Raw genomic sequence first — 21,773 nt, forward strand, 5'->3', positions numbered from 1 at the left:
TCAAGCATTAACATAGTTCTGGCAGACTAACCGCTGTACTTATGATACACAACAACCTTTCTGAATATAACACGCGCACAGACTTTACATACGTGGAAAATATAACTTCCATTCTGCTTTAAATTCTGTGATACCATAGCTAATTAGCACGGTTTGAATTTTCTTATATACAGACTTACATAAAACTCAGAAAGAACCTTAAGGCTGCTAATTCCATATAAACGGCAGCCACTCCTAGATTAAGCAAGGATAAAAGAAAATAAATGAATGTGTGTCAAGACACCTTATCATCACAGCAGAACATCTTTGCTTTGTTGGAGGAAGAAAGGTCAAGCCTCCCACCGAGTTACTGTCCTTGTACTTAGCAAAGATGACTAATTGCTGAAGTAGAGTAACTGACTGAAAAGTCAGACTTCTGACAAGTAAATGCTGTTACTTCTTTGAAGAAAAGTAAGCCTGGTCCTGTGGATAGTGTGATGTTCAAAGATAAAACACCTTTAGTTGTTGACAGTCACCAGATATCCATGCAGCAGCAGCATAAAATAACAACTGTCACTGTAGCACACTGGCTGTCATACTTGGAAAACAAAGGCTTAGCAATTTTTTTGTTTGCGTGTCCCAAATGTTTTCCATTACATATGATTCCATCAAAAGGCAAACTTCTATAACTGTTACCTAAAAGTTTAAAGCTTTTCAAGTTTACATAAAGTAAACTTGAAAAACTTTAAATCACTTCATAGAGTAGGACCACATAAGCCAGTAACCCTTGTCATCACAATAGATGACTCAAATTCTTGAAAATATACACACACCAAAGCTGAATTTGACATCTCAAAGCATTTTTTTACAGCAGGTCAAGGCCCATGCAAACTCTTGTGTTGGGGCTTTGCCTCACATCCTTTTACTTATATATACTAAGACTATGGTCACACGACTTTGTAGGAAACAAAAAATTCCAATAAAATTAGGGGGAAAAATGCAAACAAAACTGCATTTGGTAATACTTATGAATCCATTCCCAAAGATGTGATTTTGGTAGCTGGGACTGGGAAAGCAGCACTGGCTGAATGGCAGCTTCCCAACATGAAATACAAACCTTCAATGGCATCAGAACTGTCTGTGGCTATCAGAGGCTCTATATGCAGTAAACAGCAGCAATAAGAGGCATCAAGTTTGGGTCACATGACTGCAACCTACAAGGGCATCAGTTACCACCACCTAGAACGCTGGACAATGTATCTCTGGAATTATATATATTGCATATGTTTGTGTGTGTGTTTAAATCTATATATTTATACAAACATATGAAGGTGATATTAAACTGACAAAAGCATTTTAACAAACTACTTTTCAGTGTCTTTAGCAAAAAACAGATCCAGAAATGCTGGAATGTGTATTTTCTATAGCGCGCTAATGGTGGCTTTTTATGGAATCTCTTCATTCTGAGCAACTGGACTACTGCAACAACAGCAAGATGATTCAAGGACATGGGGTTCGATTCAATGCAGGTGCTTCTAGCTATACCCCTCAACTTCTTTGCTCTAGAATTCAGCACAATGCCAAAAACAATGGGAAACAGAGCCTTAAAATCAGGAATAATTTTAAATGTCACTCTATTTCACTTAAAAAAAATAACAGAACAGTAGGCTTGGTATCAATGTGCATTTTTTAAACAGTACGGGGTAAAAAACTCTATTACCTTACACTACTGACTGACTGCAATCTTCTGTATTTGACCAAAAAAATCAAAGCATTTTATAAGAGGCAGGCAAAAAATGAGGGAAAATTAGGGACATTCTGCAAAACCAGGGAAAGTTTGACAGGTACGTTCCCAATACACTTACATGATACTCCGGTGCTTTACTTCATTGCTTACTTACTGCTTCATTAATTTCTTCAAATTTGGCAACAATATAATACAATACTCTCAAAACAAATAAAAAAATGTTTTCATATTTTAGTATTGTTACATGGCTCAAAAAAGGATTATGTGAGGTGAAAAAATGACTTCGACCTTGCACAGTTATCTGAATTTGTTTTATTATATTAGATTGTCATATTTCAGGCAAACTCCTGCCTGATTTATTAATGACCTTTACAACATACTTTGTGCTGGAAAGTATACATATACTTTGAAATGCTGCATCATGAAAGGGACTGGAGATACCAGACTCTCCATAAAATGGGCTACCTGCAGCACTGGACAGGGCAGAGATGGAACTGCTGCACTGGTCTGTGCATATGATTAATGAAAGAAAAGTTCCTGTACAGTAACAAGCTGTCTGATTCACTCATGAAGACTGGTGGTCTCTTTCACATTCAGTTCAAAACAGAATTCATATCACTATTTACTCACTCCTGGAAAAGGAATCTTATACATCTACATGTGTAATTCCTGTCACTTGGCAGGTTATGTATGCAACAGCTGATAAGTTTACCTCCTCCTTCTCTGTGGATTGTGTGGCATTTCATTTCAGTATTTCCTTTAGCATACCTTTCTCTTTGTCAGCTCTAATCTCTGGTAACATGCCAGGTGGTTAAGCACACATATCACAATGCATCAGAGAGTTAAACACTCATTCACTGAACTGCACAAACTAATTATTTTTTTAAACACCTTTATTCAATTATCACTTAAGACATAGGCAAACATACACCAACAGAAAAAAACACCATTTAACACTTTTTATCCCATTTACATAACTTACACATCACGTATCTGTTCTTTCCTTCTTTGTAACTATCTACAGTCCATCATTACATAAATTGCTGAATTCCTGCCTTCCCTTAAACCTCAGTCCTCCTGAAAATTATTCTCTATGTACTGCTCCCACAAATTCCTTTTATTTCTATGTAATTTGCTCCTCCCTTTATCTAAAGGTCCATTTTCCACTTCTTGTATGTCTTTTATAACATTCAGTAGTTACATATGGTTGGTTTAGACTTTGATTTCCATTTTCTAGTAATTGCTTTTTTGGCAGCCAACAAAATTAAACTTAAGGCTTTACTATGTGTCTAGGCATTTCAGATTCTGTGTCCTTGTTCAAAAGAATCAATGCCTTAGTTACAGCCATTTGCTCGCCCAATATTTCTGATAGAGTACTCTGTAGGTATTTTTTTTTTAATCTGACAACTCACCAAAATATATGTTCCCAGTTACCTCTTTCTCATGACACCTCTAAAATTTGCAAACTACCGGAGGAAAAATTCTTTGACGTTTGCTTGGGGTATAAAATGCATATGCAAACACTTCAAAGCAAAAACCTAAACCTCCTGGACTTGGTTGCATAACTGGGAACCAATACATTAGTCCTCCCAGTTTTGTCTTGTGGATTACTTTTCCAGTCCCTCTTCTCAATCTTAACTAATCCCTTCTGATTGATTCTTACAGTTATCATGCAATATTTTATACGTCTTACTGATTATCCCTTTATAACAGCAACTTCTGTTACGAATTCAACTAAAAACTCTACCAGAACAGGTCTTTCACTTAAGATTCCCCTATTCATTTCGCTTTGCCTATTCTCTAATATAAATTCCTGGTAGGGAAGGCAGTCTCTAGCCTGCAGTCCAAACATCATCTTGGTATCATCCCACTCTATTACCTTTCCCTCTTTAGTAACTTGCTCCCAATACACTGGATCCTTTGCAAGTTTGCTCCAGTAAATTCCAGCCCCCTCTCACCTATTTTCTATACCCTTACCTTCAGACATCCCTATTGACAAAATCTCCTTTCTCCAATCTTTTGTCGGCTTAGTTCTTAGAATTCTTTCTGCTACTTTATGAATATAATGTTCTGTATGATTGTTATTATTCTCCTTAAAGATCTGCAACAAAAATCCCGCTTTCTCTCTAGTTATTGAACTGCCCCTCCCTGTTTCATCACCATCTCTTTTCATTTTGAATTATAACCTTCTGTGCATACCTACCAACCGTACCAAATTACTTGGATTTTACCGAGTTTTGGGGTCCAAATAATGGGGTGCCACAATCCCCGAGTGGCATCCCTTCATTTCCGATTTTCCCAGCTTTTTTTTACATTTTTTTATTTTTGCTTTTTGAGCGGACATCATCACGTGTGCAATGACGTCAGCACCATCAGCCTATCAGACTTGAAGTCAAGGGCTCACATTTCCGGTTTCTGCCCAGGAAAGACTTTTGCAAGTGCAAGCGGGAATTGGAACTGAACTGCCCAAAAGATGGAAGTACTGCAGAGCTACTTCAGTAAGTGGAAGGAATTTTGCGAGTGCAAGGTGAATGGACTGCCCAGGAAGGACCGTTTCTGCTGGAACTGAACTGTACTGCAGAGCTACTTGTGCAAGAGGACTGCTTTGAATTAAGGTAGGGAATTGCAAAGTTACTTGTCTGTGTGTGAACGGACTGCTTAACTGCTTTGAATTAAATGCTGTGTGTGTGTGAGCGGACTGCACTGAATTGAATGCTGCGTGTGTGTGTGAGCAGACTTCTTTGAATTGAATGCTGTGTGTGTGTGTGTGTGTGTGTGTGTGTGTGTGTGTGTGTGTGTGTGTGTGTGTGTGTGTGTATATGAGCGGACTGCTTTAAATTGAATGCTGCGTGTGTATGTGTGAGAGGACTGCTTTGAACTGAATGCTGTCTGTGTGTGAGCGGACTGCTTTGAATTGAATGATGTGTATGTGTGAGCGGGCTGCTTTGAATTGAATGCCGTGTGTGTGTGTGTGTGTGTGTGTGTGGAGACTGCTTTGAATTGAATGCTATGTGTGTGCGGACTGCTTTGAACTGAATGGTGTGTGTGTGTGTGTGTGTGTGTGTGTGTGTGTGTGTGTGTGTGCGCGCGCAAGACTGCTTTGAATTGAATGCTGTGTGTGTGGACTTCTTTGAATTGAATGCTGTGTGTGCACGAGCGGACTGCTTTGAACTGTATGCTCTGTGTGTGTGAGTGAACTGCTTTGAATTGAATGCTGTGTGTGTGTGTGTGTGTGTGTGTGTGTGTGTGTGTGTGTGTGTGTGTGTGTGTGTGCGCATGCGGACTGCTTTGAATTGAATGCTGTGTGTGTGTGTGTGTGTGTGTGTGCGCGAACTGCTTTGAATTGAATACTGTGTGTGTGTGTATGCATGTGTGCGGACTGCTTTGAAATGAATGCTGTGTGTGTGTGTGTGTGTGTGTGTGTGTGTGTGTGTGCACGTGCGGTCTGCTTTGAATTGAATGCTGTGTGGACGCGCGAGGAATGCTTTGAATTGAATGCTGTGTATGTGTGCGCCGACTGCTTTGAACTGAATGCTGTGTGTGTGTGTGTGTGTGTGGACTGCTTTGAATTGAATGTGTGTGTGTGTGTGTGTGTGTGTGCATGCAGACTGATTTGAATTGAATGGTGTGTGTGTGTGTGTGTGTGTGTGTGCGCGCGGACTGCTTTGATTTGAATGGTGTGTGTGCGCGCGCGGACTGCTTTGAATTGAATGCTGTGTGTGTGTGTGTGTGTGTGTAAGTGAATTGTTTTGAATTGAATGCTGTGTGTGTGTGTGTGTGTGTGTGTGTGTGTGTGTGTGTGTGTGTGTGTGTGTGTGTGTGAAAATGCCCCATGCGAATACACCTGGTAGCTACAGGTACTCCGGCTCAAACCCTGTACCTTGGATAGTGGTAAAAAGAGCCTAAAGTCCCTAGCCACCACAACTTGTGAATTTATGCCTCATATTTTTGTTCTGTTCCTCATAACATCTGTGGTTTTCAGGACTTTTGGGGTAAATCAGTGAAGGATTGAATTCACTAATGTCAGGCATTTGAATTTCAGAGTTCATATTCTTCAGAAAAAAAATGGTAGCAAAAAGCCTTTTATTCTAGCATTTTTCTAAGTTTATCAGACCTGTGTGTGTGTGTGTGTGTGTGTGTGTGTGTGTGTGTGTGTGTGTGTGTGTGTGAATACACCTGGTGGCTAGAGGTACTCAGACAAAAGTTCTGTACCTTGGGTACAGGTAAAAAGAGCCTAAAGTGCCTAGCCACCACCACTTGTGAATTTATGCCTCATATTTTTGTTCTGTTCCTCATAAAATCTGTGGTTTTCAGGACTTTTGTGGTAATTCAGTGAAGGACTGAATCACTAATGACAGGCATTTGAATTTCAGACTTCATATTCTTCATAAAATAAATGGTAACACAAAACCTTTTATTCTGCCAATTTTCTAAGTTTATAAGATCAGTATTTGAGATTTGCCCCTATTCTGGGGCTGTATTCCCTCATTATTGCCTTTGTCCAGGTTATATGTGCTAAGAGGTTGACAGCTATGGTGAGAAGTGAGAGCTGAATTCACTAAATGATAGCCATTTAAGTTTCAGTCTTCCTATCTTTCAGGAAACTGCTTATCTGGCTTAGGGGTATGCTGCTCTGACTGTAGTGCACAGGGTCCAGGGTTCAAGTCAAGATTTGAAAGTGAAATACATGGTGGTAACATAACATTTTATTCTAGCAATTTTCCAAAATTATACAAGCAATGTTTAAAATGTGTCCCTGGTGTTTGGTCCTTTGCACCCCCCCCCCGAAAAAAAAAAACTGAAATTGAAAATAAGTGTCAAGAAGCTGTGCAAGATGTCTATGGCTTACACTACTGTCATTCTACTTATATATATATATATATATAGTGTGTGTAAGTAGACTTTTATGATGGAAATGTTCTGAATTGGGCAGTTTTGTCATTATTGGTTCAGGCATTTTGTTTCATTGCCTACTGGAAAAATGTTCAAACAATAAATTTAAAATGTGCTCTAAGTCTAACAAGTGTGCTGTATTATACAAGGAATATAATTTAACCAAGTCAGGAAGGGGTATCAAAGAACACATGTATGTTTCTTGTTTTGTGTGCAAGGGACCTATGATTTGAAAACAGCCCAAAGGTAATCTTATCCACCACTGGCCAGATGCATTTTCTTTGGATGTGGTATGGGTTTCAATGAATGTGAGTTTCAAGGACAGAGAAGTTTTAATGCCAAGTCTATTTTCATTATGAGACAGTATTGCTTACTTTGTTTAGCAGATGTCTATTAGTGCTTGTGCACTGTGCTATAAAATGTAAAAATAAAATCCAAATAATCATTGTAGAAGTAAATCAGTATGCACACATTAGTGTTTCTGGTAAATGAGGTGAAATAGCCAGGTAATGGGACACTGGAATGGCTGCAGGCTGCAGGGGGACTCTGGTGCCATATTTTGGTTGTCTGTTCTTCAGTTTGCATTTGAAAGTTGGTATCCCACAATCCCATCAGAGTGGGTGGGGTTACATAATTATGTATGCAAATTTTATGTTACTCAGCGTACAGATGTGTACCTATTTTTCATGGGCCTTGTCCAGATTTTTTATGTTTCCAGGTTGAGAGGTATGCTTCTGTGCTATGTATATAAGCCTTAACTGTGTAGCTCTAAAATATCCCTTTGAATCATGGAATCCTAAACCACCTTGTTCCACTGGAAGGATCAACTTATCCCACTTAAATCTTGTCCTCTTCCCCGCCCACATAAATTCCTTCATCTCTTTAGTTATTGCCCACAACTTCACTGCTAGGTAATAAAAATTTGCTTGACCATTGTATAAACTATGCATATCAGCTACTCTGAAGCCAGTCTCCTTGGAAGAAACAGCCAGTGTTGGCAGACACCCCAAAGGGATGTTGTCAGTTGAGGATCATTCGCTGGAAGCCAAGGTCTGCTTAGTGACTCTGGACCCGAGTGACAAACGAAATGCCAAGGCCTGAGTTGAAGCTGAGGGACCAGACAGCATATCGGACTGTGAAAGGGTCTTGACAGTGGCCTGCTCCACTACCTCACTTGAAGAAGGGGACTGTGAAGGCTCCGCTCCTTCCTTTGTGATAATAAGCCTTGGGGGACTGGCAGACAGAGAAAGGATGTTGTCCAAGGCCCTAAGTTTGGGCCTTTTTTCGCTTAGGGAGCTCAACCTCGGGATGAACAATGGACACCATCACGCAAATGAGAAGCAGATTGCTGACTAAGGTGCTTAGACAAGATTTCGGCCCTACGCCTTATAGTCCTAGTACTAAATAGGGCACACAGACGGCAATTTGGGACAGCATGGTTTGGGCCTAAACAATTGACACACAATGTATGAAAGTCTCTGCATGGAACTTGTTTACCATAACGGAAACAGTTGTTAACTTTTATCTGACACGAGTCACAAGTAAGAAAAAGAGTTCCCCAATGGGGTACTTAGCTTTAGAAGAATTTTTCACTCTGATGCAGACCAACCGAGGCACTCATAACTACTTTTGGCTCCAATGGCAAGAAAGACTGGTGTCATGGAGTCGGCTGACTCCCTTTACACCCAACTGTCCTGATGTCAGGGAAGGGTATCCGTCAACTCAGGAAGGAGTGAGTTTTTCACTCTGGTAGTCGGGCCGACCAACAGCTTCTGAAACAGTCCCATAACTCAGGACTGCAACAGTGAAGCATGAAGAACATCTAAAGGGAATAAAACATTTCACTGATTGTGCCAGGAAGTCCCATAATTCAGGACTGCAACAGTGAAGCACAAAGAACATCTAAAGGGAATAAAACATTTTCACTGATTGATTGTGCCTTACTATCCATATCCATAAACAAGAGCTTCCAGTTTCATAATTTCTGTATTATCTTTTTAGTCTCTTCCCACATATCCTTAGGTGCCATAACAGAAGGCTTTTTGATCCATACTCCTAAATACTTCATTTTATCATGTCCCCATAAATATGGGTACTGCAAGACCAATTCAAGTATACAAAATAAAATCATCTACTTATAAAGACAACTTTTCTTGAGTACAATGCCAATTATATCCTTGGATTTTTTAGTCCCTTATTTTCTTTGCCAATGGCTCTAAATATAAAATAAATAACAAAGGGGAAGAGGACACCCTTGTCTAGTTCCTCTCTTCAAACACAGCTTATCAAAGAGAAACCCTGCTACTCTAATTCTTGCCACCCAACCTTCATATATCCTCCTAATTAACCATATTATTGTATCACGGAATGCAAATACTCCATTGCCCTATTCATAAAATACCAGGTTACTCTGTTGAATGCTTTCTCTGCATTAAGAATCACTAACAACAGCACTGTTTTCTTACACTGCTCCCCTCTGGATCATCATTGTTCTATTAATGTTGTCAAATGTTTGCCTTCCCTCCACGAAAACACACTGAACCATATCTATTAATTTTGGCAACACCTTTACCACTCTTTTAACCAGTATAGAGATAAACACTTTAGAATTATGGTTTAAAAATGAAATCTTTCTATATGAAGCTGAGTCTGATGGATCTTTACCATCTTTAGGTAATACAGCCACCACAGCTTTCTTCCAAGATGTTAGTGCTTACCCTACCTATAACATTCAGTTAAATAAAATCTTCCATATCTTTAACATGTTCTTCCAAACTAACTTCCACATAAATACCATCTGTTCCCAGAGATCTTCCTGCAGATTGATTATACATCACCATTATTATCTCATCTCCTCCTATCTTAACTGTTAGTTGTTGAGCTTCATCTACCACTAACCTTGGCATAATTAAGTCTTCCATAAATATCTCCATTTGTGCTCTTTTTTTATTTCCACATTTCTCTGCTTTATACAACTTTTCATAAAATTTCCAAAATATCTTTAATACCTCTATAGGATCTTGGGTTATTTTTCTTGTTATAGGCTCCCTAACTTTAGTGACAATCCTTTCTACTTTCTGTTGTCAATGTCATTTGTGCTGAAATTGTTTGTGCTTTGGAGTTATCAAAATGGTTGCTTAACAGCATTTTTTCTAAACTCATGCATATTATCCAGATACTCCCTTATTTTTTCTTTAGCACTCTGCATTTTATCTTTTTCTGTGATACTTACCTTATTCAACAATACTTCAAAGTTGTCAGTCCCTCTAAGGAATTCCTATTACTTCTAAACAATATTTTGTTCTCTTTTATTTCTAACCTATTTTAAACTCAATTTTCATTTTATCCCACTCACTAGCTATACTTTCTGAAGATATTTCTATCTTTCCTAATGACTCTCAAATAACTTCTACTACCCATTCCTTAAATTACTCACTTTTTAACAGGTAGGTGGGAAAGTGCCAGTGTCTCATTTTTACTTCATTACCCTGCATTTTTATCTTGTTTATCAACATATGATCTGAAATAGGTATTAGATATTCACTGAAGCTTCCAATTAAGCACACAAGTTCCTGTGAAATATAATTTCTACCAAGTCTAGCCCTGTTATTGTACCTTGTGGAACAATATGTAAATTCTGTCCAATTTTCTACCACTGACTTCATGTCTTCCATGCAAAATATTTTCATAAACTTTTTCATAAATCTACCTTCTTTTGTTATATATTTTCCCATCCAGGTCCTCCTGATACATCCTCATTATTGCAAATCAAGTTCCAGTCCCCCAGATATAAATAATATTCCCAGCTGAAAGCTGATCATTTCTCCCAAAATGTTCTTAAGCTTCATAAAAGCAGTTTTTAGTGGAAGATAAATACATACCAGTATAATCTTCCTCCCTTGCCAATAACCCCTTGCTACTAAAAACCTAGCATTACTGTCTTTTTTCCTCTATCATGACTGGAGCTCCTGTAGCAATTAGTATTACTCCCATTTCATTTGTCCCTGATATTCTGCTGAATATAAATCTTGAAATCCTTTCTTTGTCAAATTCACATGTTAATTTCTTTCCAAATGGTTCTCATGTAGCTATTTGCACTCTGCATTTCTTAATATACTCCAGTACTCTTTCCTTTTTGCCTCTGCCTGTAAAGCCATTTATATTCCAAGATAATATGGACTGCACAGCCATTATGATAAGAAGCTACTGTTCCACCTAGTATACATCAGTTTTTTGAATGTTTATTTCTGTTTGTGTTACTGATCTTTTATACAGTTGGTACTTCTCATCTCTGTTTAAACCCATGTCACATTTTCAATACTTTTTGTTTTTATGAAAACCCTTAAGCAAAAAAGTAAATACATTTTCAAAACACTTCCATCTCCCATTAACTTGCAACAAACACAAAAAACTGTGTACAACTTCAAAAAAATACATTTAACCCTCCAGACAGGGCCAAATGTTCCAAATCGACAGCTGCACTCACAGGCATTACCTAACCTAAAATTAAGGTTACTCATGCTAAAGCACATGCTACAACCTGTGTTCCCACTTACAGTGATTGCTGTGTGTTCTTTGCTTATTACTATTTCCCTTCCAGGTGTGAAAAACTCTCTATATTTTTTCAGAAAACATTAACTTTTAGCCCTAAGAAAGAGTACACTGGCTATCTTTAAATAAAACTAAACTGCACACTGTTCTATTAAAGTATTAGGGCATTGCTACAGAAGCTGCTCTTATTCACTTCTCATATTTACAAACTTTATTTTTCACTGAAGTAGTTTTATTTTGTAATTTATTTTTATTGTGTTTTTCGATCTGGGGTACAGCACTGATCTCCATGGACCCTTTTCAGACTCGGGCCGGGAGTGCTGTCTGTTTGCTTGTGCCTGCAGACAGCTCATCTCCATGTAAATGTAGCAAGGAATCAATCTTCATAAACTTCACTCACATATGAATGTACACCTGCCTTCAAGATGCAGAGTTCTTGATCCCTGCAGAATATTTGCTGATGGAAAACAAAAACAAGCTAATATACTGTGCAGATGTCAGATACTTCACATTTTCATAATTTCCATCAGTTTGTCATATTTTTCAAGCCTACCTGCTTACAAAAACACTTGTTTATAGCTTAAGCCAAGTGTATTTATCTAGACTTTCACCCTTGAAAAACTAAAAAAAAAAGTAATTATTCTACATATAATATAATCAGTGCTCTTTTACACCCCATTCCCACCTCAGCAGCCCAGAGCACAGCATATTAACAAAAAACTTGCTTTTCTCCAGCCTTTCCTCTCTTATTAAATGGTAAAGCCTATATTTCTTACAACTAAGAATGTAACTGTTTAGTTTAATACTTCTGTTATATAAAATAGTCACAGAAAAGACATCCCCACATTTTAAATACCCCCTGACTATACACTAAACAAAACTGCTTTACTATTTATTTATTTATTTATTTGCATTTGTTAACCGGGTTGGTCCAGCTGGGTAAGAATTACCCTTTTTCAGTGGAGACCCAAGGGGAAAAGCCCCAAACAGACATTACTATAAATAATATGCAATTTTTATCATGTAACTTTTTATACAAATACTAAGAAAATTTGTTTTACTTGCACATAACTTTTTTCCCTTTTAGTGTCCTGAGCATTTATGACAAAGTGAGGTATACACTTTACAGCCTGCCCACAATTTTAACAAAGTTAACAAAAGTTCAGTCTTTCTCAGCCACTTTTTTCTTTCAATGCCATATTTCGCAAATCTGACTGATGCTTTATATCTTCCATTTATTCATTAAGTTCAGGACTGCTGGCCTTCTTCCTGTTCATCTCCATCTCCCAACTCCAAACTCAGGTTCAAGTCCGACTTACTCCTGATTCTTTTAGTCAAAATCTCTGTTTTTTTTTTGTCTCTCTCAAGCATTTATCTTTGGAACTTTAGAAAAGGTTTTACTGGTCAAGTTTCTCTACGAGCTTTATTGTCAAAAGAATGAGAAGCAGAGTCCTCTTCTGTTTGCTGGCTCAATTTTTGCTGGACAACATATTTTTTTTATTTCTTCCTTAGTCTATTCTGCATCAAAAAACATCTTTGGACTTCCAAGAAAAAAATATTCTGAAGACCACAGGATACAGCAACTTGAATCCAATACCTGCCTCTCAAATTTCCCTGACGGTTAGGATAAATTTGCTTCTCTTTTGCCTGACGTACAGCGAATCACTTTCACACATTCCATTGTCTCCATTTTTTAATATTTTTCCCTTCTGGCATGCTTTTGTCAGGATCAACTCTTTCAGCTACTATGACTGCATCTTTATTAATACAGATCTTAGCTGCTTTCTCATGGCCATTTTTGGAGCACACAATTGATGTGCCTTTAAATCCTCCTGTGGAGTACCAATTCAGTTGCTTATTTATGCTTTCATAAAATTAATACAGTCTGATCCTTCCAGTTTCTCTGGTAGTGCAGAAAATCTCAGGTTTTATCTGCACGCTGTGTTGTCTAACACTGCCATTTTTTGAAACAGCTCTTTTTAAGAAGTCTTAAACTCAGCCAGCCTTTCCTTCATTTCAACCTCTGATTTTTGCAGGTTTACCAGTTCATCTATAAAGCTAGTTAAAGCTTTTTCTTTTTTTCCAGTGTTTTGTTTTTAGAGTTGATATACCCTTTCAAAGGTTCATTTATTTTAATCACCTCAGAGTATATTTGATTTTTTTTCCTCTAAATTACTGGAAACCATATCTTGAAGCAACACTGAAGCATGAACTGATTTTTGCTGAACACCTGCAAGATTCCTCCCAGTGAGTGTTTTCACTTCACATTTTCTGGTTGATTTTCTTTCAGATTCTCAGTTTCTTCTTTGCTGGCACCATGGAAATGTACTTACTAGCCATTAAGTGAAATTTACTCACGCTGACAATAACACTGGCTGTTATTTCTCAGTTTCTTATTTCACATTGGGAGAGCTGAAGTTAAGCTGCTCATCAGTGTGCAGCCATCTGGGCAGTCTACTGCACAAATGAATCTTGAAGGGGAGCAATAAATCCCAAGTGTTGCTGTCTAGTGGACTTTAAAAGTTTGAAAATGATAAAGAAGCTTTGAGACAGTTTCAGATCTTTTCATGATATAAAATTAATGACGCTAAAACAAAGGCAATAGTGGTAAATTATATACCCACACACAAACTGGTTCAGCAATATATATATTTATGGGAACATGATAAAATGAAGTATTTAGGAGTATGGATTAAAAAATTACTCTGGTATGGCAGCTAAGGATATGTGGGAAGACACTAAACAAAAGATAATACAAAAAGCTGAGAAACTGGAAGCTCTGTTCTATGGATATGAAGAGTAAAATACAAGCAGTTAAAATGTTTTTAGTCCCTCTAGTTTTATACACAAGTCAGGCATATTTTTATCAACCAGGGGAGAAGTTGTGGACAGCAATTAATAAAGAGCTGGAGGATTTTATTTAGGAGGGGAAGATGGCAAAAGTCAAGTGGGATAAGCTGATTCTTCCAACAGAACAAGGCTGACTGGGATTACCCAATTTGAAGGGGTATTTCAGAGCTACACATTTAAGGTTCCAATACATTGCACAAGCAGAAACCTATAATTCAAAGTGGAAAGGGAAGATGATAAAATGGGGGGAAGCTCAAGAAACAAGGAGAGACTGGGATTTTGGATGCTATGCAATACCTGACAATGACTGGGTAGATTATAAATGATGTATATGTTTGCAACTAGGATTATGTCAGTATGGCTAGAGATGTAAAATGCTTGCAGCTGGGATTACGTCAATATGGTTGGTTTTCATTTATATAAAAGCATGATTACCTATGTCATACGTGATAATTTAGTGCAGATCTTCCCTGTTAAAAAGAAGATAAAGAAACTAGAAAGAGGGGGATGAAGGTTGTAACATATTCAGAAACAGGAAACATATACAATGAGTATATCACATATTTGTGAAACAGAATGAACAGTAAAGTATTACAGGGAAGTAAAAGGTAACAGAACCAGACATCTTTAGGGACTTTAGAAGTGGTCCAGCTTAGGAGCTAAGGAACAGAAACATCTCATAGTCCACCTCATAAATACAGGGATTAGCTCAGATGGTGTTCCCTTTTTTCAAAACTACTTATTAACCAACACTTCTATATCAGCTTTAACTCCTCTGTCTTCAACTCTTCCGCTCTACTTCAGCCACAGCTATACTCAATCTACATGAATCCCCCTCAGATCTTCATCACCATCCTCTTCTTCTGAATGCAGATGACATGGTTCTATACAGGTTTTGTTACTCTCACCTCTCACTAGAAGAAGAAAAATCAGACTTTCTCAACGTCATACAATTGTTAGAGAACAATGAGCTTATACTCAGTTCTATACAAAAACAATGCTAATTGGTACCAAAAACTCAAAGATCCAACAACTTCTTAATTTATGATCATGATAATTGGTTTACCATTAGAAGGTCGAACCTTACCCCATCGAATGATGGGATCATTCATTGACCTACTTCCGCAAAACCGACAATGTCGAATTCTGACATTATCGTAATGTGACTCACCGTAAACCTCAGAACGGGCTTCAACATGGGTCGGGATAGGGGTGAGATTCATACTTTGACAATGTTGGGTTCAACATTGTCACTGTTCAGCCTCCTGACTTCGACTGAAGTGGGTTTGACCGAACCCACTTTGACCTTCTGATTGTCACTCTAATAATTATTCCCCTAGAACAAGTTTTCTCCTTCAAATATCTTGGTTTCTGGCTAGATCCCTCATTCACATTCAACCTACATTTGGATAAATGACATAAAAAAATTAACTCCCTACTCTTCACAGCACAAAATGATCACCCTTCCTAACCTACTCAATGAGATCAGCAAAGGGAAAGGAATTCTCTTTCCTAGTCTTCACTTGGTCTCCTTTTAGATGCAACATCCTCATCTGAAACTTTTCTACCTTGCAAATCATTTCAAACAAAATACTAGGGTCATTACTCACTCTCACAAACAAAAACGTCACTGCATTACTCTAGAAAACTCTAAGTGGATGCCATTTAAACAAAGGTCTGATTTCCACATAGGCTCGCAATTTAATCAAGCTCCTGTATAAGCATTCTCTGCCTCCACTAACTTCAACTCTAAGTTCCACACCTACTTTCAACCTCAGAAACATCACCCACGCTGGTCCTCTGATGCCTAGCCCACAAGTCAAAACTGGAGACCTCCAAGCTGTTCCTGCTCTTCCTAAACTGTGTTAAGCCCCCCCCCCCTCCCAAGACCTTAAGGCCATCTCCTCCCATCCAAAATTTTGGGGTTTGCTAAAAGCTCATCTTATTCACTGATCTAAATGTACATGTTACCCTGCAGGACACACAACATAATCCTTAATCCTCTGTTCTGTGTCTAATCTTCTTTGCTATGTAGCTCTCCCAGATCTCTAACATTTTGTCTTACCTCTTCATACATTCTGGTAACCTTCTTGCTCATAACATATGTGTATACATTGTATATACGTTAAGTATATATGATTTATGTAGTGTCCATTCTTTGTCTTGTCACTTAAACATATTATTTTAACAATGCATGTATACTAACTCAGTGCTAAGACTGAAATTAATCAGAATCGATCTGAGTTCTGCCCTGTTAAACACATTCAAAACAAAATAAAATATAAATAAACTTAATAAAATGCTGCAAAAGATACAGACAGCTACAACACAGCTGAAACTGTGGAAGTAATGTGCTGAAACTGCTTGAAATGCACAAGGATGTAATGGCAGTACAGCCAGATTCCAGTGTTAAAACTCTGAGATGATAAACCTGTTGGAAGCAGAAGAAACGCCAAATATGGCTAGAGAGAGACATCTGCTGTCCCTAAAAAGATCACAGAAAAACAGATAATTGTAGATACTGATCTCAGAAATAACAGGGATTTAAAACAAGACAAGGACAAAAATCAGTGGACTACAGCAGTACATACAGGATGGCACAACACTGTTGAATCCCTCACAACCACATATCCTGAAAGGGTAACAACTTATAATTTTATTTTTTTCCTAATCCTGAATGCTCTCATGTGGCACAGATGTTGACATGATCTTGATTTCAAGGAAAGCTATGTCTTGCCCTTAACACATCGTGATTGCACACCTGATGAGATTACAATGCCCTACTATTTGTCAGATCACAGCCCCATTCGCCTAGAATGGCAGCAGTGACGTCATGCTTGAGAATCCTCAGGAAAAATGTCAGTGACTTCTTTTGCAATGATTCTTACAGATATGTTACACCGCCTAAGAAATCTTCTAAAAAAATAACCAAGATAACTTTACCTTTTTTCAAATGTGGTAATTAGTGAGTTCCAGGTTTTGTTTTCCTTCCCTAAGTCAGCCAGACTGTTATATTACTAGGCTTGCAAGGCTTAAAGAATTAGTAAAACTGCTTTCAGAGACTTCCAGGTTTGTGACCTAAACATTATAAAAGGATTAGTAGGTTTATGATATCAGGAAAGGAAAATAATGCAGCTTTATATGACTGCACGGAGTCAAACAGATGAACATTTTGATTATTAATTGTTATATGACCTTAATGCTCAAGAAATAAAAATGTGCTACAGATACCTTGTTTGCTTTCCTTAGCAAAATAACTTCATATGTAATAGGTATTGTGATGCAATAATAAGGAAGGCAAATTCCTAACAATGGTAGCGTGAACTTTCATTTAGCCCCAGCATGGCATGCACTGAGGAAGCTGACTAGAATAGAAAAGCAATACAGTGGGCAAAGTGCCAAGTTTTTAATATGTCAAAGTACGATGATCATCCTCTAGCAATGGAAGTACACTCTGGGGAAAGGAAGGGTTGACTTTAGGGCATAGTCGTCCTTTAAGTTCACAATGCTTTGCACCTCAGTCACTATCTGAAGAAAGTCCTCTTGCAACAGTGCTCTCATACAAATAGACATGGCACAACTAATATATTACTTCAGGTAAACAGAAAGTATCAGCTACAAATGAGTTCTCAGCAAAAAATATTTTGCTTTATTAAATATTACTTCAGTAAGACTATAGAAGAAAAAGGAAATACTTGCTATTAAATGCAACTTAAGCTATTCACAAATCCACAGTTTTATTTGACCTGTACAAAAGGAGTAAGCTGCTTTTCAAGTTAAAAACAAGCATATTTCTGTTTACAAGAGGGCTTGCATAGCACTGTAAGCAACAGAGTGGGCTAGTGCCTGTCGTGGTAATCCATTTCTCAAAGCAACTGCTTTCTGATTATTTTCTTTTTCTTGATTTAAAATTTATTTTAATAAACCTTTCTTCATGAGACCCCAAGTGCCATCTGCTTTATAACATCGAGTATGGGCCAGAATTCAGCTTAAGTACACTAATGACTCCCAATTAGAGTGAAACAAGTGCCTGATGTCTTGACTTTTGCAGAATGTCCTGGTACCATGAAGAAGTGCAGTTAAATGGTAAAAATGGGGCAGCTGCACTAGGAACAAGATTTTAGGTGGCGTGCTCATCATAAATTGCCATTGGGGAAGTAGTAACTGAATTGCTGATACTGCAACAGCTGCTGTCAGGGCTAGATAGGTGAAGCACTTAAGGGCTAGTACTTTTTACTACAGTTCAAAGGAGAAGACACTTTTATTATTTTTATTTATTTTTTTTTTTGTTCCTCAACCTCGCCATTTTTTCTCCTTATGGCTCAATGACACAGACCCATGTCCTGATATGAAAGAGTTGCAGCATATCTCAGAACAGACTGAAAGATAAGTGAATGGACCCACATTTCAAGAGCGCCAGACTGGGGAATGGACTGCCAGATCAGGAATGGACCTTTTTTATTTTTATTTCTGCTCCTTGACTTAGAGTTGGAAGGGGATGGTACCTGGCACGAGTTGAACAAGCTACGGCTCTGCTACCATGTCATTTTACTTAAATGGTATGGATCTTATTTCAAGGTAAACTGCATGTCTTACCAATGAGGCCTTGTACTGCAGGCTTAGTATACTAACACTCATAAGTCACATTAACTTTTTCGCCTCGCCTGCATATGGAGCACTTTGACAGTTCATGTCTTCTCTAATATTTTCACAGAAATGGCGAAAAAAATGAAATAATGCAACAGTGCACATTTAATTTAGCATTTCTTCCCCTCTATCTACTCTCACAAGGACGCTGCAGCTCCCAAAATAAAAAAAATAGTTAGTACAGCATAAAATACTGTGCTTTTCCAATCATGAAGAAATAACATTCCATACATAATGAAACTCTTAAAAACAACCTACCATCCCTTGTCAGAAAATGTGGTCCTTCTCTCTTCAGAAGAATACCAAGGAGGATGGCCTGACTTGCAAGGCAGTCGCAGTCCTAAAAAACAGTAAATGAAAGTTACAATGTTTCAAAGTGCATTTAACTCCCAATCTACAATTAGTGGTGCAAAATACAAAAAGATAACCAGTCCATCCATCCTTCCTTTTGGGAGATATTTCCCTATGTGTCAAAAATTCAAAACTATATAATTTTATCAGGCCACTGATTTGTCGTTACTTACTATTCCCAGATATCACAGTGATTATCACAAACGAACTATTAACTCTAAATATTAAACTGTACAGAAGAACTGTACTCGATAAATAAAATATTTATTTTTATTTATTATTGTGGACTTCAGTTAATTGCTATAAAGTGCTACTGCTTTATTTTTGCTTACTTGTTGATTTTGCACTTTAAATCATTTTAAATGTTCATAACTTGAAATCACCTTGTCCGGGTAGTTTGTTTAAGTTGTTTTGTGGTAGAATTACACTCTCAGGCAATATTTTTTCTGTTTTTACAATAAAGAGGACTGAGATAGTTCATTTAGTGGCAGTAGGTGATGACCTGGTCTGAGTCAGGAAACAAATGAAAGCTTTAAGTATAGCTGATTTATTGGCCAGAGGACTTAGAAGCCAGTTTCCTGTGTTTTAAGCACCTGTATAAATCTGGAGCATTGCCACATCATGGCTCATCATACAGCAGTGGCTTGTATAGACAAAGACACCTAAAACACAAATTTCCCTTATAAGACCACCTCTGAAACTGTACCAGTAACTCAAGCGTAGAGCAACTACTTTGCCCTTTGAGGAGCACTGCCCCTTGAATTTAGTATTATATAGCTCAGTCTAGTTACCAAAACACCCTTAGCCATCCCACTATTAACCCCTTGGACATTGCATCCTTGGAGCTCAGCCAATAAAGGATCTGACATCATAGATATGCACCTTCTCAATTTCAGCACAGCCAGTTTGGTGGCTATGGGTACATTAAGACAACGTAACAACTGTCTAATGTTCACTGACAATCATTTAATCCCCAGAGAAACAAATACAGTATGTGACAGATATATAATCTACACACTGCCTGCCCCCACTGTTCACTAATTCAGTATGCGGATGATTCTACTGTCATATCCTGTTCCAATAACCTCTGCCACCTCCCTCTACTACTCTTCCTCCCTAAATCTCTTCAGCATTGTAAAACCTTCTTCACAGTCAAATCTCTCAATAACACTACTATCTCAGCTGAACCCCATACTAACCTCCTTGGTGTTGTTATTGATGATCAACTTAAGTTTGATATTCATATATTTCAGGCCATCAAAAAACACACCGAAAACTAGGCCTACTTTACCAGAATAAAAAATACATTACTAAGGACACTAAGCGCTCTCTGGCACAAGCTTTTATACTGCCAACACTCTTTTAAGCTGCTCCTATACTCACAAATCTACAAACCAACCTCATAACCAAGATGTAATCCACCTACAATACAATTGTTAGATTTGCTACAAACCTTCCTGACCGCTCCCACCACTGTAATGCCCTAAAAGACCTTCAGTGGCCAGAAGCTCAAAAACAACTCTTACTTCCACACTCTACCTTGCTCACTCTTCTCTAGTAAATTCCTCCCTCTGCCCTGGTGTCTCTACCCTTAACTCTCACTGTACTCCCAAACGCCGTCTCCGCAGTGCTGACCAACATCTACTGGAAATCCATAAGCCTATGAAACAAATAGGTAAAGTCTTGTATAGCCATTCTGTTGCCACCACCTGAAATAAACTTCCCCTGGATCTAAGAACAACCACTAGCAGTTTCAGTTTCAAAAAATGTTAAGAGACTACATGCTCAAAAAGTGGTGGTCATGCCCCTGCCCACTGCTACCTGACCGTCCCCACTTCTCCCTCTTTTCCTCCTCCATCTCTCCCTAACTACCATTTTACTTGTAAACTAAAACCCTATTTCTTTTCCCTTTTAATACCGGCAATTGTTCACAGAATGAAAAACTATTCAGTGCTTAATGTGGAATCCTTTTGCATGTTTTACGGGTGATTAACTGCAAATTGCTAACTGCACTCCTAATCTCTGTATATATGTAAATATTGTATGATTTGATTCTCTAAACTACATACTGTTGTATACTCTATGTATGTATGGTACTTGCCTATTTTGCACTACATATTTGTACTTGTTTTTGTATATGTTTTTTGGAGTTTTTCTCCTCAGACCTCTGCTGAAAAAGGGCCTCTTGTCCAGTCAGACTAACCCGGTTAACAGATGTCAAATTAAATAAATAAAAATGTATATACACAATGTCTTACAAACACTCATAACAATCTGGTTCTCAGAAACACACACACACATGGTATGCACCCCGCAGATAGATCTACTTAACCTGAGGCACTTCGGAATATTTTAAATGGTAGACTAATGCTAATTTTTTTTTTTTTTTTTAACAAACATAGCACAAGCATGATTTTCGTGACAGTTTAGCCTTTTTTAGGTTTAACTTTTCAATGCACAGTGTTTGAGCTTAACTAGACACATATTGAGTATTATTGGCAGTTATACTACATGTTTATATTGGCTCCAATACTATAACATTCATAAATTTTAATTGGGATACTGTTTACACATTTTTTTCTAGGGTTTGCAGACATGCGCAAATATCACTGCCATAAGCAGGAGTGGTTTTTTTTCCACTAGATTTTTCATATATATATTTTTTAAGATTTCTGAGTGTATTTTACTTTAAAATTCTTTAATAGATTTATCATTTGCGATGAATAGACTTATGTACATATATATATATATATAT

At 37.7% G+C, this 21,773-nt stretch overlaps 1 protein-coding gene across 4 annotated transcripts in view; it reads right to left on the reverse strand.

The window, feature by feature from the left end:
• The window catches only part of PHKB (phosphorylase kinase regulatory subunit beta), a 3,137,540-nt gene that overhangs the window by 278,996 nt on the left and 2,836,771 nt on the right, over nucleotides 1–21,773 (reverse strand). For all 4 annotated transcript variants that reach the window (XM_044081953.1, XM_044081952.1, XM_044081950.1 and 1 more), the window contains one exon: nucleotides 18,926–19,007. In XM_044081953.1, the coding sequence (XP_043937888.1) occupies nucleotides 18,926–19,007 (82 nt within the window). The remainder of the gene's footprint in view (nucleotides 1–18,925; nucleotides 19,008–21,773) is intronic.

Source organism: Protopterus annectens, chromosome 8.part1, assembly GCF_019279795.1.
Source record: "Protopterus annectens isolate FY-2018-M chromosome 8.part1, PAN1.0, whole genome shotgun sequence".
NCBI classification, from domain to species: Eukaryota; Metazoa; Chordata; order Ceratodontiformes; family Protopteridae; genus Protopterus; species Protopterus annectens.